The following is an 18677-nucleotide window of genomic DNA, read 5'->3' on the forward strand; positions in this document are numbered from 1 at the left end:
TTATGAATATGCAAATATGTGTATGTATGTACGTGTGCATACACAAGCATATATTTCCTAGCTCTGTCCATTGAAAGAGCCAGGAAGCAAAGGCACTCCAGTAGCAATGAGGACACCCAGTTCTCTGAACTTGATCTCTGATACCTTCACCACTACAAGGAGTCATGCTCCTCACCGAAATGACTGAGTCCAGGCCTGGTACAAGATAGGCTTAGAACCCCACCCAGGAAGTAAGGCAGCACTTTTGAAAAAATGGGGTTTTGAGGGCAGAATGGAAGATGCGGAGGGAGTGCTGGAGTCAGCAAACCCATTTTGTAACCATTGCGGTAAAGACTGGATTAGGGAAGAATCAGGGGATGCTCAATCTAGGGGGCAATTTTGTTAAGGAAAATTTGCATGGTCTCCCTGCACTGCTTATTCATTGTAAGGGAGAAAACACTAGCAATAATTAATTATATAGCATTTAGGTGTCAAGAGTCATGACGTATTTAACTCACTTTAAGATGGTTTGGGGGGAAAATGCATATTTTTATATTGTGCTGCTTTTACTTTTGCAACTTTTTGTAAGCTTGGAATTATTTCTGGATGGTTAAAAAAACAAAAACAAACAAAACAAAAAAACGCCACTACACGGAAAGTGTCTGAGAGTCAAGCTCATGAAGAATGCAGTTTTCATCCAAGAGAGGGTTGCGGTCTGACTGAGTAATCACAGCAGATGAGGAGCTGAGCTAGGTGACCCCAGCTGATAGGATACAGAGGCTGAATCCCAGGCAGTGGAGGTGGGTATGGGCCTATTGGAGATGCCCAATTGTAGCTGGAGAGGTGAATGTCCACCACGAAGCCTGATCCAATAAGGCACCTGTGACTAATGCACACACTTGGCCTTGTGTGGCTTAGGCCACTGTCAGCCCTGGAGAATAAGCCTCCCACAGTGGAGATCTCCAGACACAGGTTCAGCATCTCCTATACCAACCTCATGTGATCCTGACCCAGTGGAGCTTGTTCTTGGCTCCATTTCTGACTGTGATCCCTCCTGTGACCTCACCTGCATGTGCTGACTTCTCCCTCCTCCCAGCAGTCAGACCATGGCTTTCCTCTAGGTTTTCTGGCTCAACATGCTGTGCCCTCACCCTGATTCCTTGGTTTCCCTATGACTCAGGGCTCTGGCTCCCTGCCCCAGGACTCCACCCTGCCTATGTTCTGTTCCTCCCAGCTAAGGCCCCAGAGGAGGAAAGAGGGGGAGTGTTTAACCCAGAACCTGCCAGGTTACTAAGACCACCTCCCCCACCCCTATCATTGAAAGGACAACTTGGGACTTCTGGTTCTGTGAGCCCAGCTACTGACTCAACCATACCTGCAGAACACTGCAGATACACAGTGACCCAATAAACTGTAAGCAGATCAGTCTGGGTAGCTGGTACTCTATCAGGGGATTGGTTCCTGACTGCAGAACACACCCAGCACGTCACAGCCCATAGCCCTGAAGTCTGCCTGTCCTTCCCCCTCTCAAGGTCGCGGGTGTTTGGGAAACACAAGGAAGGAGCATCAAAAACAGGCTAGCTCAATAGACGTGATGCTTGGAGCCCCAAGTTTCCAGCTAACGCTTGTTTCCCAAGCTCTAGCACATGAGCTCTAGCTCTGGAGCAGACAGTCCTGAGTCTACTCCCATTTCTACTGCTTGCTAGGAGTCCTTACACGGTTATTTCACCTATTCAGCTTCAGTTTCCTCATCTATGACATAGGGATAATGCATGGTAGGCACCTAGCGCAGTATCTGGAACATGGTTGGTGTGCAAAAATAGTAGCCATTGATTCAGGAAAGAATCACTGATAGATGCTTAAATTAGTGAGTGAAAGTCTGATGAGGAAGAGGATATCTACATAATCTTAAAACATCTCTCCACAAATTATTTATTAATTCTAAAAGGGAAAATAATCAAAGGACACTATCAAGAGAGTGAAAAGACAACACACAAATGGGAGTAAATATTTGCAAATCATATATCTGATAAGGAATTAATACCCAAAATACATAAAGAACTGAACTTCTGCAACTCAACAACAAATACAATTCAAAGGACTCAAATAGACATATATCCAAAGAAGAAACACAAGTGCTCAATAAGCACATGAAAAGATACTCAACATCACTAATCATTAGGGAAATGCAAATCAAAACCACAATGAGATGACGCTTAATACTCATGAGGATGGCTGTTACTAAAACAAAAGCAAAACTGAAAAAAACAAATGTTGGCCAAGGATGTAGAGAAACTGGAATCCAAGTGCACTGCTGGTGGGAATATAAAATGGTGCTGCCACTGTGGAAAAATGGAAAAGCCACTGTGACAGTTCTTCAAAAAGTTAAAAACAGGGAGTTCTCGGGTGGTCTAATGGTTAGGATTCCAGGCTTTCCCTGCCATGGCCCGGGTTCAATCCCTGGTCGGGGGACTGAGATTCTGCAAGCGCAGTGCAACCAAAAAAACAAAACGGCACACACACACAAACAACAAAAAAAGTTAAAATAGAATTACTGTATAATCCAGCGATTCCACTTCTAGATATATACTCAAAAGAATTGAAAGCAGGGACTCAGACAGATATTTGTACACTAATGTTCAAAGGTAGAAACAACTGAAGTGTCCATCAATAAATGAATGGATCAACAAAATGTGATATATACATACAATGGAATATTATTCAGTCATAAAAAGGAACAAAATTCTGATACCTACTACAACATGGATGATCTTGAAAACATTATGCTTAGTAGAATAAAGCAGACACTGAAGGACATTAAGTACTTAGAATAGGCAAATTCATAGAGACAGAAAGTAGAAGAGGTTACCAGGGGCTAGAGAAAGAGGGGGAATGGGGAATTACTGTTTAATGGGTACAGAGTTTTAGTTTGGGGTAATAAAAAAGTTCTGAAAATATACAGTGGTGATGATTGCACAACACTGTGAATATACTGAATTGTTAAACTAAAAATGGTTAAAATGATAAATTTTATGTTATATGTATATTTTACCACAATTTTTTAAATGTAAGGGGTACTAAGGTCTGAAGCAGTGTGGGTCCCTTTGAACTCTCTAAACTGACTGGCTTCCTTGACAGTGCCTCACAGTGAGAAGACACAGCTGGGATAAAGTCAAAATTGAGCAAAACAGGGACAATAGAGAGACAAAGAAAGAAGAGGTCTAAATCAGGGTCTTAAAGGGCTAGACCATAATATTTTTGGCTTGTAGGCTATACGGTCCATGTTGCAACTCCTCAATTTTGCAGATTTGGCCTGAGAGCAGCCATAAACATATGTAAATGAATGAGCAGGGCTGTGGTCTAATAAAACCTTATTTACAAAAAAACAGGTGGCCTTTGCCAATCCTTGGTCTAAAAAAAAGAGTGGGAGGGGAACAGAGTCAGCAAGCCACCATATTTTTAAATATTATATGAAAACAACAAAAGAGGGAGGTTTGTGAAGTTTGTAAAACCATCCTGAACCACACAACTCCTTCTAAAAGTTCCAGAAAACTAATTTCATATAAAAATAAACAGCAGAAAATTATTGGGGTCAAATTTCATACAAGGTTATTATTTTTAAAAAAAAGAGTATAACATTTCTATAAGCTAATGAGAGCACACCAGAAATACATGCACACGAAACAGCTCAAATTGCAACCTACCATTTTAAAACCAGCTAAAAATTAATAAGAAATGATACATGACATGAATGAACCACAGTAAAGTTAGAAAAACTCATAAATAAGAGTTTTACTTTACTCAGAGTAAAAATTAGAAGGGGAAAAAAATGAAGACTAAATTAGAAGAAACATAAGACCAAATAAATGCAATTAAAAAAAAATGTCTTAAGGAAAATAGGAGGAAATTTTTTAAAGAAATCATAGAAGAGGGCTTCACTGGTGGTACAGTGGTTAAGAACTGCCAATGCAGGGGACACGGGTTTGAGCCCAGCTTTGGGAAGATCCCACATGCTGTGGAGCAACTAAGCCCGTGCACCACAACTACTGAGCCTGTACTCTACAGCCTGCACGCCACAACTACTAAGCCCATGTGCCACAACTACTGAAGCCCACATGCCTAGAGCCCATGCTCTGCAACAAGAGAAGCCACCACAATGAGAAGCCTGCACACTACAACGAAGAGTAGAGCCCGCTCCCCACACTAGAGAAAGCCCACGTGCAGCAATGAAGACCCAGTGCGGTCAAAAATAAAATAAACAAATTTATTTTTAAAAAAAAAGAAATCATAGAAGAGAGCAAAATAATCTGAATGAAAATGACAAATATGGAAGATAGGCAAAGAACTAATACAGAATATAGAAGTCTCTGAAGCAGAGAAGTGAAGCAAATGAACAGAATAAATATAAAAATCAAGAAAATAGGGCTTCCCTGGTGGCACAGTGGTTGAGAGTCCACCTGCCGGTGCAGGGGACACAGGTTCATGCCCCGGTCCGGGAAGATCCCACATGCCGCGGAGCGGCTGGGCCCGTGAGCCATGGCCGCTGAGCCTGTGCGTCCGGAGCCTGTGCTCCGCAACGGGAGAGGCCACAGCAGTGAGAGGCCCGCGTACCGCAAAAAAAAAAAAAAGGGGGGGGGGAGCAAAAATCAAGAAAATAGATAAAAAATCAAGGTATATATATATCTTGGTATAAAATATGTATAAAATCAAGAAAGTATGTAAAAAAAATTCCAGAAATGTTCCCAAATTGAAGAAAAAAATATCTGAAATTATATATACACCATACGCATCTAAGAATACTTGACTCAAACAACCACTGCCAAGACATATTCTAGTAAATTCACCAGACTTTCAGGAGAAAAAAAAAATCCTTTGAGCATCTAGGCAAAAAAAAAAGAAAAAAGAAGAAAGAAAGAAAAGCAAGTGGCTTATACAAGAAACAAAATGAGGATACCGTCAGACTTTTTAACATAAGTGCTTGATGCCAGAAGAAAATAGAGTAACTGAATATTTTAAATTCAAGGAAAAGAAAATGTGACTCAAGGACTTTGTATCCAGGAAAATTGACTTTCAGATATAAAGAGCACATACTATTATCAACATGCAAAAGCTCAGGAAGGGTTTTCTGGAGAATGGCGGGTATGAGCCAAATCTTGAGTTACAACTTGGATACCTGAAGAAGGCGTGTAGTATAAGCAGATGGCACAGTATTCACAAAAACATAGGGATAGGAAAACAAAGATTATTTTCAAGGAATGTTCTTTCTTTCACTAACTTTTACTCATCCTTCAAGTCCAAACATTCCTTTCTCAGAGAACCTTTCCTGATTCTACCAGACTAGGTCAGGTTCTCTGTTATATGCTCTCTTAGCTCATTCTCACTTCTAATTCCAACTGTAGTTATAATGAAATAATGAATTATGACACTGATCAGTTAGCATCTCTTCCCCTAGAACATAGAGCTTTCTGAAAGCAGGGGCTCTGGATGACAGAGTCACATCGTACTTTCACTGCCTTGCATGGTAGACACTCAAAAACGTGTTCAGTACATGAATGAGTGGATCCATTCGGCTGGAACAGAGGGTTGTACAGGAGACTAATAAAGTTGGAAATTTTATTGGGAACCAGATTGGGAAGGACCTAGAATGCTAGGGTTAAATGCTTAGATTTTTATATATATTCACATGTTGTTTATCCACTTATCCATCAACAGGCATTGGGGTTCTTTCTACTTTTTGGTTATTGAAAATAATACTGCTATGAACATGGGTATACAAATATTTGTTCAAGTTCCTGCTTTCAATTCTCTGGGGTATGTACCCAGAAGTGGAATTGCTGGATCATATGATAACTCCACGTTTAACGTTTTGAGGAACTACCATACTGTTTTCCACAGTGAATGAACCGTTTTACATTCCCACAAACAATGCACAAAGAGTCTAATTCCTCCATATCTTCACCAACACTTGTTATTTCGTTTTATTTTATAATAGCCACCCTAACTGATGTGGATCTCTTAGTGGTTCTGATCTGCATTTCCCTAACGACTAGCAATGTCCAGCATCTTTTTACAAACTTATGGAACATTTGTATATCTCCTTTGGAGAAATGTCTATGACATACTTTTTTCTTAAAAGTTTCAGTATTTCCAGGCTTTGCAGTTCATCCACAAGTTTTTTCAAATTGTTGCAAATCTCAAAAAAATTTTCCAACGTGTTTATTGAAAAAAATCTACATATAAGTGGACCCACACAGTTCAAACTCATGTTGTTCAAGGCCAACTGTAATTTCAACAGCTTTGAATGTATTGACTTGTTTTGTGGCCTAATGTATGGTCTGTACTGGAGAATGTTCCACGTGCACTTGAGAAAAGTGTATTCTGCTGTTGTTGGGTAGAGTGTCTGTAAGTCTGTTAGTTCCAGGTGGTAATAGTATTGTTCAGGTCCTTTATTTCCTTATTGATTCTGCCTGGTTGTTCTTGCATTATTGAAAGAGGTATTGAAATTTCCTACTATTATTGTGGAGCTATCTATTTCTCCCTTCAATTCTGTCAATTTTTATTTCAAATATTTTGGTGGTCTTATTACATACATAAATGTTTTAAACTATTATATTTTCTTGCTGTATTAAACTTTTTATGATATCTTTGTCTCATATCTTTTTAAAGTCTATTTTGCCTTATCAGTATATTCACTCCCACTCTCTTTTGGTTACTATTTGCATGAAATATCTTTTTCCATCCTTTCATTTTCAACATGTTTGTGTCCTTAGATCTTAAGTGAGTCTCTTGTAGAGAGCATATAGTTGGGTCATGTTTTTCCAATATATTTTGCCCATCTATGATTTTTTAAAAAAGAATTTTTATTTATTTATTTATTTATGGCTGTGTTGGGTCTTCGTTTCGTGCAAGGGCTTTCTCTAGTTGCAGCAAGTAGGGGCCACTCTTTATTGCGGTGCGGGGACCACTCTTCATTGCGGTGCCGTGGACCTTTCACTATCGCAGCCTCTCGTTGCGGGGCACAGGCTCCAGATGCGCAGGCTCAGTAGTTGTGGCTCACAGGCCTAGTTGCTCCGCGGCATGTGGGATCTTCCCAGACCAGGGCTCGAACCCGTGTCCCCTGCATTGGCAGGCAGATTCTCAACCACTGTGCCACCAGGGAAGCCCCATCTATGATTTTTGATTGGGGAGTTTAATCCATTTAAAGTAATTACTGATAGGGAAATACAATTTTTGCCATTTTGCTATTTGCTTTCTATATGTTTAATACCCTTTTTGTCTCTCATTTCTTCCATTACTGTCTTCCTTTTTGTTTTGTTGATTTTTTGTGACATGTTTGAATTCCCTTCTCATTTCCTTTTGTGTATATTCTGGATGTTTTCTTTGTGCTTATCTTGGTGATTATATATAAAATCCTAAAGTTATAACAATCTATTTTTTATTGATACAAACATCTTAAATCACATATAAAAACACTCTCTTTTACAGCTCTGCCCTCCCCCTTTATGTTATTGATGTCACAAATTACATCTTTATATAATGGGTACCATTTAACATAGATTGATAATTTTTTATGCTTTTCTCTTTTAAATCCTGTGAAAGAATAAAAAATGAAGTTATGAAAAAATTATAATACTGGTTTTTATATGTCCATGTATTTACCTTTACTGAAGATCTTTATATCTTCACATGACTTCGAGTTACTATTCAGAGTCCTTTCATTTCAACCTGAAGGACTCCCTTGAGCATTTCTTTTAAGGCAGGTCTAGTGGTAATGAATGCCCTCAGCTTTTGTTCAGCTAGGAAACTCATAATTTCTCCCTCAATAAAAGTATTTTTTTGGACTTCCCAGGTGGCGCAGTGGTTAAGAATCCGCCTGCCACTGCAGAGGACAAGGGTTTGATCCCTGGTCCAGGAAGATCCCACACGCCGTGGAGCAACTAAGCCCGTGCACCACAACTACTGAGCCTGCACCCTAGAGCCCGCAAGCCACAACTACTGAGCCTGTGTGCCACAACTACTGAAGCCCACACACCTAGAGCCCATGCTCTGCAACAAGAGAAACCACTGCAATGAGAAGCACTTGCACCACAACGAAGAGTAGACCCTGCTCACCGCAACTAGAGAAAGCCCGTGTGCAGCAATGAAGAGCCAACACAGCCAAATATAAATAAAATTATTTAAAACAAGTATTTTTTTTGTGTGGAAAAGTACAAAATTTACTATCTCAACCATTTTTAAGTGTACAGTTCATTAGCGCTAAATACATTTACATTGTTGTGCAATGAATTTCCAGAACTCTTTTCAACTTGCAAGCAAAACTGAAATCTATAACCATTAAACAACAACCAATTATCTCCTCCCCCTGGTCCGTGGAAACCACCATTCTATGTTTGTGTTTATGATTTTGACTATATCTCATATAAGCGGAACCATAAAGTATCTGTCCTTTTGTGACTGGTTTATTTCACTTAGCATAATATCCCCAAGTTTCATCCATGCTGTAGCATGTGTCAGGTTTTCCTTTATGGCTGAATTATATTCCAGTATATGTATAGATCACATTTTGTTTATCCATTAATCTGTCAATGGACACTTCATTTTGCTGCCACCTTTTGGATAGTGAGAATAATGCTCCTATGAACATGGGTGTACATATACGTCTTTTAGATCCTGCTTTCAATTCTTTGGGTATATACCCAGAAGTGGAATTGCTGGATTATACAATAATTCTATGCTTATTTTTTTGAGGTCCTGCTATACTGTTTTCTATATGTTACGCCATTTTACATTACCATCAACAGTACATAAGGGTTCCAATCTCTACACCCTCCCCAACACTTGTTATTTTGTTTTGTTTTATAGTAGCTATTCTAATGGGTGTGAGGTGATTCTCTCTCATTTTTGAGGGATAGTTTTGCCAGGTATAGAATTCTCAGTTCAAAGTCTTTTTTTTTTCTTTCAGCACTTTAAATACATCATCCTGTTCCCTTCTGGCCTCCAAAGTTTTTGCTGAGAAATTAACTGATAATCTTATTGATGATCCCTTGCACGTGACGAGTCACCTTTCTCTTGCTGCTTTCAACATTGTCCTTATTTTTCTATAGTTTGATTACAATGTGTCTTGGTGTGGGTCTTTCTGGATTTATCCTACTTGGATTTTAAACTTCTTTGATTTGTAGATGCATGTCTTCACAAATTTGGGTAGCTTTTGGCCAATATTTCTTCAAATAATCTCTTCCTCTTTCTCTCTTCTTCTGGTACTTGCATATACATATATTGGTCCTCTTGTTGATGTGCTGTTAAGTCCCTAAGGATCTGTTTGTTTTCCTTTTTTGCTCCTGTGCTGATTCTTTCTTCTGCCTTCTCAAATCTGTTGTTGAACCCTCAGTGAAATTTTCAATTAAGTTATTGTATTTTTCAGCTCCAGAATGTTTCCTTTTTATAATTTGTTACTATTCTCATTTTATTCATATATCATTTTCCTGATTTCCTATAGTCCTTTGTATGTCTTCCTTTAACTCTTTAAGCTTATTTCAGACAGTTGTTTTATAGTCTTTATTTAGTAAGTCTGATACCTATGTTTCTTCAGGGAAGGTTCCTGCACTTCATTTTCTTCCTTTGAATAGGCCAGGCTATCCTGTTCCTTGCAAGTTTTTTGTTGTTGAAAATTGGGCATTTGAAAAAACAACCACCTCTCCTAGCCTTGGCAAACTGGGTCTATGCCAGCAAAATCGTTTACTGATTAGGATATGTTGTGAGCCTTAGGATCAGCCAAAGTAGAAAGCTAAGTCTTCAGATGTGTTCTTAGCATACATCTCACCTGGATCTGTGTACCTTTTGTGATTTCTCTCTATACAAATTGCTTTTATATGTCCTACACAGAGTCTTACTCATTTCTCCCTGGGGCCTTAGATAGTCTATTGTATGTCTCCACCCACAGTGTCTTGTCTTAGGTGTCTTGTGAGTCTAATTCTACTGATTTTATAAGCAATTATTGTCACTTTCTATTGAGTTCCCCTGCAGAGATCCAATTAGGGGAAACAGAAACTAGTTCTTCAGGCAGCTCCCAGACAAGTTAGAATATTGCAAATAAGGTTTGCTCTGCTCCCTTCAGTTTGAAGGAGGGAACTGAGATACGGGCTTCTGCCTCCTCCAGAGCAAGATTGCCCAGAGGTGAGGGGACAAGGATGAGCAAAAATTCCACAAAATTTTCTACCATTTTGAATGTAGCTTTTTCTTGATTGGCCATTCTTGGTTACTGTAGGCCTCTGACTGTTTTCCAGAGCTCGCACAAGCTCACTTTAGCTAGCTTTTGGTTGTTTTTAATGTCTCTGTTGTGGAACAAGAGGTTGGAGCTTCCTAGCTCTCCATTTTGCTCATGTCATATAGATTTTTTATTCTCAATGTCATAGGAAGACTTTCAGTTTTTGAGCTGAGGGTATGATGTAAAGAAAGACTATTTTAGGTATATTAAGTACAGACAGGGTACACAATGGATCAAGAGAAAACAGTGGAAGCATTAAATTAACCTGTCTTATCTTGCAAGCCATATGCAACTTGAGGTTTGACTCTATGGCCCAAGGATATAGCACTGAACCTGGCACATACTATGTGCTCAACAAACCTTTGTTGAACCTAAAATCATAGCTTATGTGACTGAACACAGAATCCTCAAGCCAGCCCCATAGTGTGTGGCAGGTAAGACAGTCAAGACTAAACACACTTTAAGACTTCTGCATCATGCTAGTGGGTAGAATCTACACCAGGATTCAGCATGCCAGCTCTTGAAGCATCCATGGGAAGAGTGCAGATGTCCTACAGAACACAATGAGGACCTCATGAGGAAGATTATCGGTGGAGAGGGAACCTTCTCCTCCCCACTCTGGAACCATCTAAACAAGGATCAGCAAATTACAGATTACTGCCCAATTCTGTAAATAGTTGTACTGGAACACAGTCCCACTCATCTATATATTGTCCATGGCTGCTTTCATGCTGTAACAGCAGAATTATGTAGTTGTGATGGTAATTTGTGACCTGCAAAGGCTAAAATACTATCTGGCCCTTTACAGATGAAGCTTGCTGATCCCTGTTCTAAACAGTAGAGTGAAGTCTAAAGGGGCTAGAGGCTGCTGTGGATTACATGACATTTAATAAGGGCCTAAAATGACAGAGAACTCAGTAGTCCACAGGAACCGACCGATGAAACTTAGTCACTTTCTTTTCAGGGAGAGAATACTTTGGGGGGGGGGGGCGGCGGGGAACAGGGACAGGTTTCAACAAATGGTGCTAGGATAAATGGATATGCAAAAGAATGAAGCTGGACTCCCTCCTCACACCATATACAAAAATAACCTCAAATGGATTGAAGGCCTAAATGTATAAAAGTTTTAGAAGTTACACAGTAGCAAATATTTATGACATTGGTTTAGGCAATGGATTCTTAGATATGAGGCCAAAATTAGAAGCAAAAACAACCAAAGAGAGATATACTGGATTTTATCTAAATTAAAAACTTAGGTGCTCCAAAGGACACCATAAAGAAAGTGAAAAGACAACCCAAAAATGGGAGAAAATAACTGTATATCATATATCTGCCAAGGGCCTAGTATCTAGATTATATAAAGAAATCTTACAATTCAACAATAAAGACAAACAACCCAATTAAAAATGGGCAAAGGAGAAGAACAAAGCTAGGAGTCTGATGCTACATGACTTTAAGATTTAATACAAAGCTACAATAATCAAGGCAATGTGACATTGGTGAAAGAATAGAAAACAGACCAATAGAACAAAATAGAGCCTAGAAACAGACCCACACAAAGAAAATCAACTGATCTTTGCCAAAGGAACAAAAGCAACTGAATGGAGAAAGGACAGTCTTTTCCACAAATGGTGCTGGAGCAACTGAATATTCACATGCAAAAATGAATGTAGCGACTTCCCTGGCAGTCCAGTGGTTAAGACTCCACGCAACCAATGCAGGGAGAGCAGGTTTGATCCCTGGTAGAGGAACTAAGATCCCACATGCCACGAGGCATAGCACCCTCCCCCAACCCCGCAAAAAAGAATGTAGACAAAGGTCTTAGACTTTTTACAAAAATTAACTCAAAATGGATCATAGACTTAAATGTAAAATGCAAAACTATAAAACTCCAAAAGATAACACAGAAGAAAATCTAGGTGACCTTGGGCTTCATGATGACATTTTAGGTACAATATCAAAAGCATGATCCATGAGGGAATTCCCTGGCGGTCCAGTGGTTAGGACTCTGCGCTTCCAGTGCAGGGGGAGCGGGTTTGATCCTTGGTCAGAGAACTAAGATCCCACATGCCACACAGTGAGGCCAACAAAAAAAAAAACCATGAACCATGAAAGAAAAAATGGATAGGATGGACTTCATTAAAATTAAAACTTCTGCCCTGTGAAAGATACTGTTAAGAGAATGAAAAGAGAAGCCACAGAGACTGGGAGAAAAATATTTGTAAAACACATATTTGATAAAGAACTAGTTTCCAAAATATATTTTAAAAACTTCTTAAATCTCAAAAGCCTAATGAAAAAATGAGCAAGAGATCGGGACACTTCATCAAAAAAGACAGAGAGATGGCAGATAAACATATGAAAAGATGCTGAACATACATCTTTAGGGAACTGCAAATTAAAACAACAATGTGATAATATCGCACACCTATTAGAGTGACCAAAATCCAAACCACTGACACCACCAAATTCTGGTGAGGATGTGGAACAAAAGAAACTCTCATTCATGCTGGTGGTGATGCAAACTGGTGCAGCCACTTTGGAAGACAATTTGGCAGTTTCTTATAAAGCTAAACATACTCTTACCATATGATCCAACTATCACACTCCTTGGTATTTACACAAATGAGTTAAAAACTCCTGTCCACATAAACCTGCACACAAATGTTTATAGCAGCTATTTTTGATAATTGCCAAAACTTGACAGTAACCAAGATTTCCTTCAACAGGTGAATGGATAAACAATCTGGTAGATGCAGACAATGGAATATTATTCAATACTAAAAACAAATGAACTGTCATGCTATGAAATGACATGGAGTAACCTAAGTGAAAAATCCAACCTGAAAAGGTTACATACTGTATGATTCCAACTATACGACATTCTGAAAAAGGCAAAACTATGAAGACAGTGAAAAGATCAGTGGTTGCCAACAATTTAGAGGAAGGGAGGGAGGGATGAATAGGTGGAACATACGGTATTTTTAGGGCACTGAAAGTATTCTGATGACACTGTAATGATGTCACATATAACATTATATATATAATATTACATATTTGTCAAAACCCGTTCTAGGTATGCATTACTGCACTTTCTGCACTTACATTAGGTTCACAAAGAATGAACCTAATGTAAACTATGGACTTTTAGTAACGATGTACCAATGCTGGCTCATCAACTGTAACAAATGCACCACACTAATGCAAGATGTTAATAGGGGAAACTGTGTGTTGGGAGGGGTGGGGACAAGGGACTATACAGGAACTCTCTGTACTTTCTGCTCAATTTCTCTGTAAACCTAAAACTCCTTGAAAAAACAAAATCTATTAATTTTTTAAGGTGCAAAGGATTTCAACAGGCATTTTTCCAAATAAGATATACAAGTGGCCAATAAGCACATGAAAAGATGCTCAACCTTAGGAGCTACTAGGGAAATACAAATAAAAACCACGAGATAGCACTTCACAAACACTAGGCTGGCTATAATCAACAAGAGGGACAATAACAAGCGAAAGATTGGATTCCATCATTTTTGGCCATGCTGCGCGGCTCGTGGGACCTTAGTTCCCTGACCAGGGATTGAACCCTGGCCATGGCAGTGAAAGCGCCGAGTCCTAACCACTGGACTGCCAGGGAATTCCCTGGATTCCATCTTGTGCTGTTGGTGGAAACATGAAATGGTACATGTACTATGGAAAACAGTTTGGTAGTTCATCAAAAAGTTAAACACAGGGACTTCCCTGGTGGTCCAGTGGTTAAGATTCTGTGCTTCCACTGCAGGGGGCATGGGTTTGAACCCTGGTTGGGGAACTAAGATTCCGCATGCCACAAGGCATGGCCAAAAAATTAATTAAAAAAAAAAAAGTTAAACACAGAGTTACCATATGACCCAACAATTCCACTCCTAGGTACATATATTCAAGAAAGGTAAACAGTCACAAAAGATTTATATATGAATGTTCACAGCAGCATATTCATAACAGCCAGAGTAGACACAAACCAAATGTCTATCAATTGATGAATTGATAAACAAAATGTGGTATATCCATTCAATGAAGTATTATTCAGCCATAAAAAGGAATGGTACAACACATTTGAGCCTTGAAAAAATTATGCTAAATGAAAGAAGTCAGATACAAGGGGCCATATACTGTATGATTCAATTGACATGAAATGTCCAAAATAGGCAAATACAGACAGACAGAAAGTAGAAAGTAGATTACTGGTTGCCAGGGACTATGGGTAATTGGGAATGACTGCTAACGGATATGGGGCTTCTTTTAGGGGTGATGAAACCATTTTGGAATTAGGTAGTAGTGATGATTGTATAATCTTGTGATTATACTCAAAACCACTGAGTGGTATATTTTAAAATGATAAATTTTATGGTACATGAATTATATCTTTTTTTTTTAAGATTTTTTTGATGTGGAACATTTTTCTCTTTTATAAGTCTTTATTAAACTTGTTACAACATTGCTTCTGTTTTATGTTTTGGCCCCTTGGCCACGAGGCACGTGGGACCCCAGCTCCCTGACCAGGGAACAAACCCACACCCCCTGCAATGGAAGGCTAAGTGCAGCTTCCACTGGACTGCCAAGGAAGTCCCTGTGAATTATACCTTTATTTTTAAAATATGTAAAAGGATTTCTGGCCAGTTCTGGGCAGTTTTGCTTCCTTTTATCCCCTTAGTTCATTGTGTAATTAAATAAGATTGACGATCCTTTTCAGGGTATGTGGTCTGTTTTATAGTTTACTGAGAAATGATCCATTTACACAAGCAGTAATAAATTGATTTCAGGGGAGAAAATGATTTAGCAAAGAATATACGGGAGGATTGATCCTCTCATCTCTCACTAGGGTATAAGCTCTTGAGAGCTGGTATGCTTACACAATGTCTGATTAGGAAAACAGTACCCATTATTTTATGAACAAGCCTTGAATAAGTGGCAAGTCCTCTGAGGTGGTAGTGGGTCATACAGCAACTTTTAAGCAAAAAGAGGCAAGGAAATTATTTGGATAAACCTCTGAGAGTCAACTTCATCTTTTAAGAGTTCAGCAGTACCTTCTTGAAAGATCAATCCCCTCAGTGCTGCATCTCCCAGAGTGACTGGACTGGGTGTCAGTCTCCATGTTTGGGACATAACTTAACTATCCACTATACATTTAATAACTTTTGCAGAGGCCAAGGACAACATGGAAATAAACAGATTTTTTTTTTCTTTTTAAAGAATAAAACAGTCACCTGGTCAAAAACTGAAGCCATACAGAAGGACATAAAATGAAAAGCAAGTCTCATAGACTCCCAGCTCTCCTTTCCAGATATGATCCTGGTTAAGTTTCTGTGTAAATTACAACCTTTTATTTCTGAAATGTTGATTACTAATGCTATGGGAATATTACAAAGACCATATTTCTTATAAAGGTTAAGTCTCCTAGAGCCTGTCTGACTTAATCAGAAACTTAATCAGAGGCTAAATTCAGGTCCCAAATAAAGAAACTTAAAATTTTCTTGAAATCCAACACAAAATTTAGATCTAAATAGATTCAACTTAAGAAAAAAATTAAAATTAAAAAAATACATATATATGTTAGCTTTTAAGTCAGATTTCATTTCACTTCTTCCTATCCATAGCAAAACAAACTCTTCAAAGATTTATAAAAATAGCACAAGTTGGCAGTCACCTGCAAACAATTTATTATTAACTAATTAAGCCCTAAATCCATGAAGAAAAAGCACCTAACACACTCAAGGTCAAAATGCAACAAAAATAATACAAGCACATGCATGCCTTGACAAATCAACAGCTCCTGGTAAAATTCCTGATACTCAAAAGAGAGATTTAAAAATAAATGCCCTGGGCCTTTATCACCTTCTGAGATGACCCATACTCTGTCTGTGGAGTGTGTTTCTCTCTAAATAAATCCACTTCTTACCTATCACTTTGTCTCTCACTGAATTCTTTCTGCAATGAAAAATAAAAATATAAATGCCCTGTACGTGTATGGCTGATTCATTTTGTTGTGCAGTGGAGGCTAACACAACATTGTAAAGCAAACATACTCCAATAAAAATTAATTTTAAAAATATAAAATAAAAAATAAATGCCCTGTTAATTTCAATGTTGCCTGTAAGCAGATCTCAACTGATCTTTAGATGATAAGGTTAAGATGAACATAACTGCCTATTGGCAGGGGTGGTGGGGAGGCTGAAATAACCTGGGAATTCCAAGGGGTGGGAAGTAATCCAATTAACAGAAGCACTGAAAATGTGATCTTACAACATGAGTACCAATTTGAAAAATTAATGTCTATGGGCATTTTCTTCCCCAAATAGGGAGCAGAGTGAATATGGGAAATTAATTTTTAACAATATTCCTAGGATCTAAGGCAACTACATGTCTGGGGCTACTAAACTCTCCAAAGCCTGAATATTAACAAGTTCTTCACATGGTAATTATTCTAATATTTTAAATTCAAAAACTGATGCAACAGTCAACAAATTCAAATTCTTATTAATTAACCTCTAGCTCTTCATATTCCATCCACAAAAAGAGCTACATAACTGTACCCTCTCCATTTTTGGGTTTTTTTTTGTTTCGAGCCACAATTTGCACCTTGTGGGATCTTAGTTCCTCGACCAGGGATTGAACCCATGCCCTCAGCAGTGAAAGTGCAGAGTCCTAACCACTGGAACCCCAGGGAATTGCCCTTTTTAAAAGATGCAAACAATTTGCCCATTGTGCAAATGAAGCTCACCTGGCTTCAACAGGCAGAGCCTGTCACAGGGCAGGAAACTGAAGGTATTCAGAAAGGCAGGTGACACGGTCATTCAGTCTGGAGTGCCTCTTTTCAACTGGAGTGAGCTGGTGCCCTACCATTTAAGACTAATTAGTGAGCTGTAAACAAAGCCCATGCCAGCAGAGGAAAGGGGCCTTTAGACCTAATGAAGAGTTGTCCAGGCGTTCTCTTATCTCTGCTGTTCTCAAGGAAAAGATTCCTCTAAGGTGAACCCAGTTCAGTGGCTCATTTTAACTTAGAGCAACTATTTGCTGCTTCGGGAGTTTTTAGTCGTCCAACAGGATTCTCGTAACTCAGCTCTCATCCTGGCAGTGCTCTGCATGCCTGCTTGGGAAGCTCCTGGGGAAGCAGGTGAAATTAATTAGGATATAGCCCATCAAGGCCAGTGCAAGTATTTTACCAGCTGTGTACAGGGACCTTCCCACAACCATGGCAAAGGCCACAGAAGAAATATTTTTACCACAGAGAGTTCCATAGTATTGTCCTCTTGGACTCACTCTTCCTCTCTTTAGCTCTCTGCCCTGACAACCTCAGCCTATCCACCATGTTTCTTCTTTCAGAGGCACAAGTATTTCTTTTTAGCTTGTTTTTGAGAAAGGCTTATTTTTGTGGTTTACCCAACTAACCGGGAAATCAGGCCTGTTGGGATAGAAGGTAAAACCAAATAAATAATCCTCTGAACGTCTGGGAAATAGCTGCTGGGTCTTTCAACTTCACGAGACACTTGGGCCAGTTGTGCTCTTCTATGCTGGGTCCTCTTCGTCCATTGTCACGTCATCGCTGGTATTTTGCTTCTGCTCAGCCTCTGGCCCCGCAGGGAGGATGCTTGTGACGGTGTGGAGCAGAGCTTCTATCTGCTCCTCTGTCAGCCGTTCTTCACTCTCCTCCACCATCTGCAGAAGGAAAAAAAACCCTCCAGGAGTTACAATGGGGCCTCACAGACAGGGCCCTGCCCATGTTGTTCCTGGTCCCGGCCCAGCCCCTCAGCACAGAGCTCAGGGCCTAGCTCCTGAGCTGCCCAGGGTCTCTAGGTCCTTTCCATCTTGGCTCCACGGGAGAGAGAAGCCAGCTCAAATTCCAGGGTAAGCTGATGTGGCCGCTCCAAACGGGTCAGTGAAAAAAGCGAGTTGCAGGTTAGCATTTTTCCTTAAAAAGCAAAGCCTAACAGTTCTCTACTCACTCATACACACACATGCGTGCACACACACACACACACTCATACACACACACACACACACATGAATATGCTGTTTATGCAAAGAAAACTCACCTCTGGGGAGAGAAATGGCATTTTATATACTTTTGTATATAACAACAAGCCCATCTGTAACTTATGAATAGTATCAACAACTCATTTGATGACTGCCCGCTATGTGCCAAATGGCCTATATATTTTTCTATTCCTCACTACTACCAACACTGACAAGACCCATCAGGGAGCTCTTGCGCCTGGCACTGCGCCTTGCACTTCACACCCATTATTTCTTTTAAACCTCACAGCAAGTCCAGCAAAGGGCAGAACTACAATCCCAAGCCAGACCTGCCCATCTCTAACACCTACAATCTAACACACACACCGTGGCCTTGGTCATCTCCTGGGAATGCAGGAGTCTGATGAGTGATGGCTGGGAA

At 39.5% G+C, this 18677-nt stretch overlaps 1 protein-coding gene across 10 annotated transcripts in view; it reads right to left on the reverse strand.

Annotated features, from left to right (window-relative positions):
- Positions 1-18677, reverse strand: part of CRCP (CGRP receptor component) — a 118790-nt gene that overhangs the window by 26539 nt on the left and 73574 nt on the right. For 7 of the 10 annotated variants that reach the window (XM_022588168.3, XM_089895836.1, XM_089895838.1 and 4 more), the window contains one exon: positions 592-17938. In XM_022588168.3, the coding sequence (XP_022443876.1) occupies positions 17789-17938 (150 nt within the window). In that variant the 3' untranslated portion in view covers positions 592-17788. Of the gene's footprint in view, positions 1-591; positions 17939-18677 lie in introns of those variants that run through there. The other 3 variants (XR_016387777.1, XR_016387778.1, XM_089895839.1) reach the window with 2 other exon arrangements.

The sequence above is a fragment of the Delphinapterus leucas genome, chromosome 15 (assembly GCF_059928025.1).
Source record: "Delphinapterus leucas isolate spDelLeu-1000000601 "Yukka" chromosome 15, BTC_Dleu_Yukka2, whole genome shotgun sequence".
NCBI lineage: Eukaryota > Metazoa > Chordata > Mammalia > Artiodactyla > Monodontidae > Delphinapterus > Delphinapterus leucas.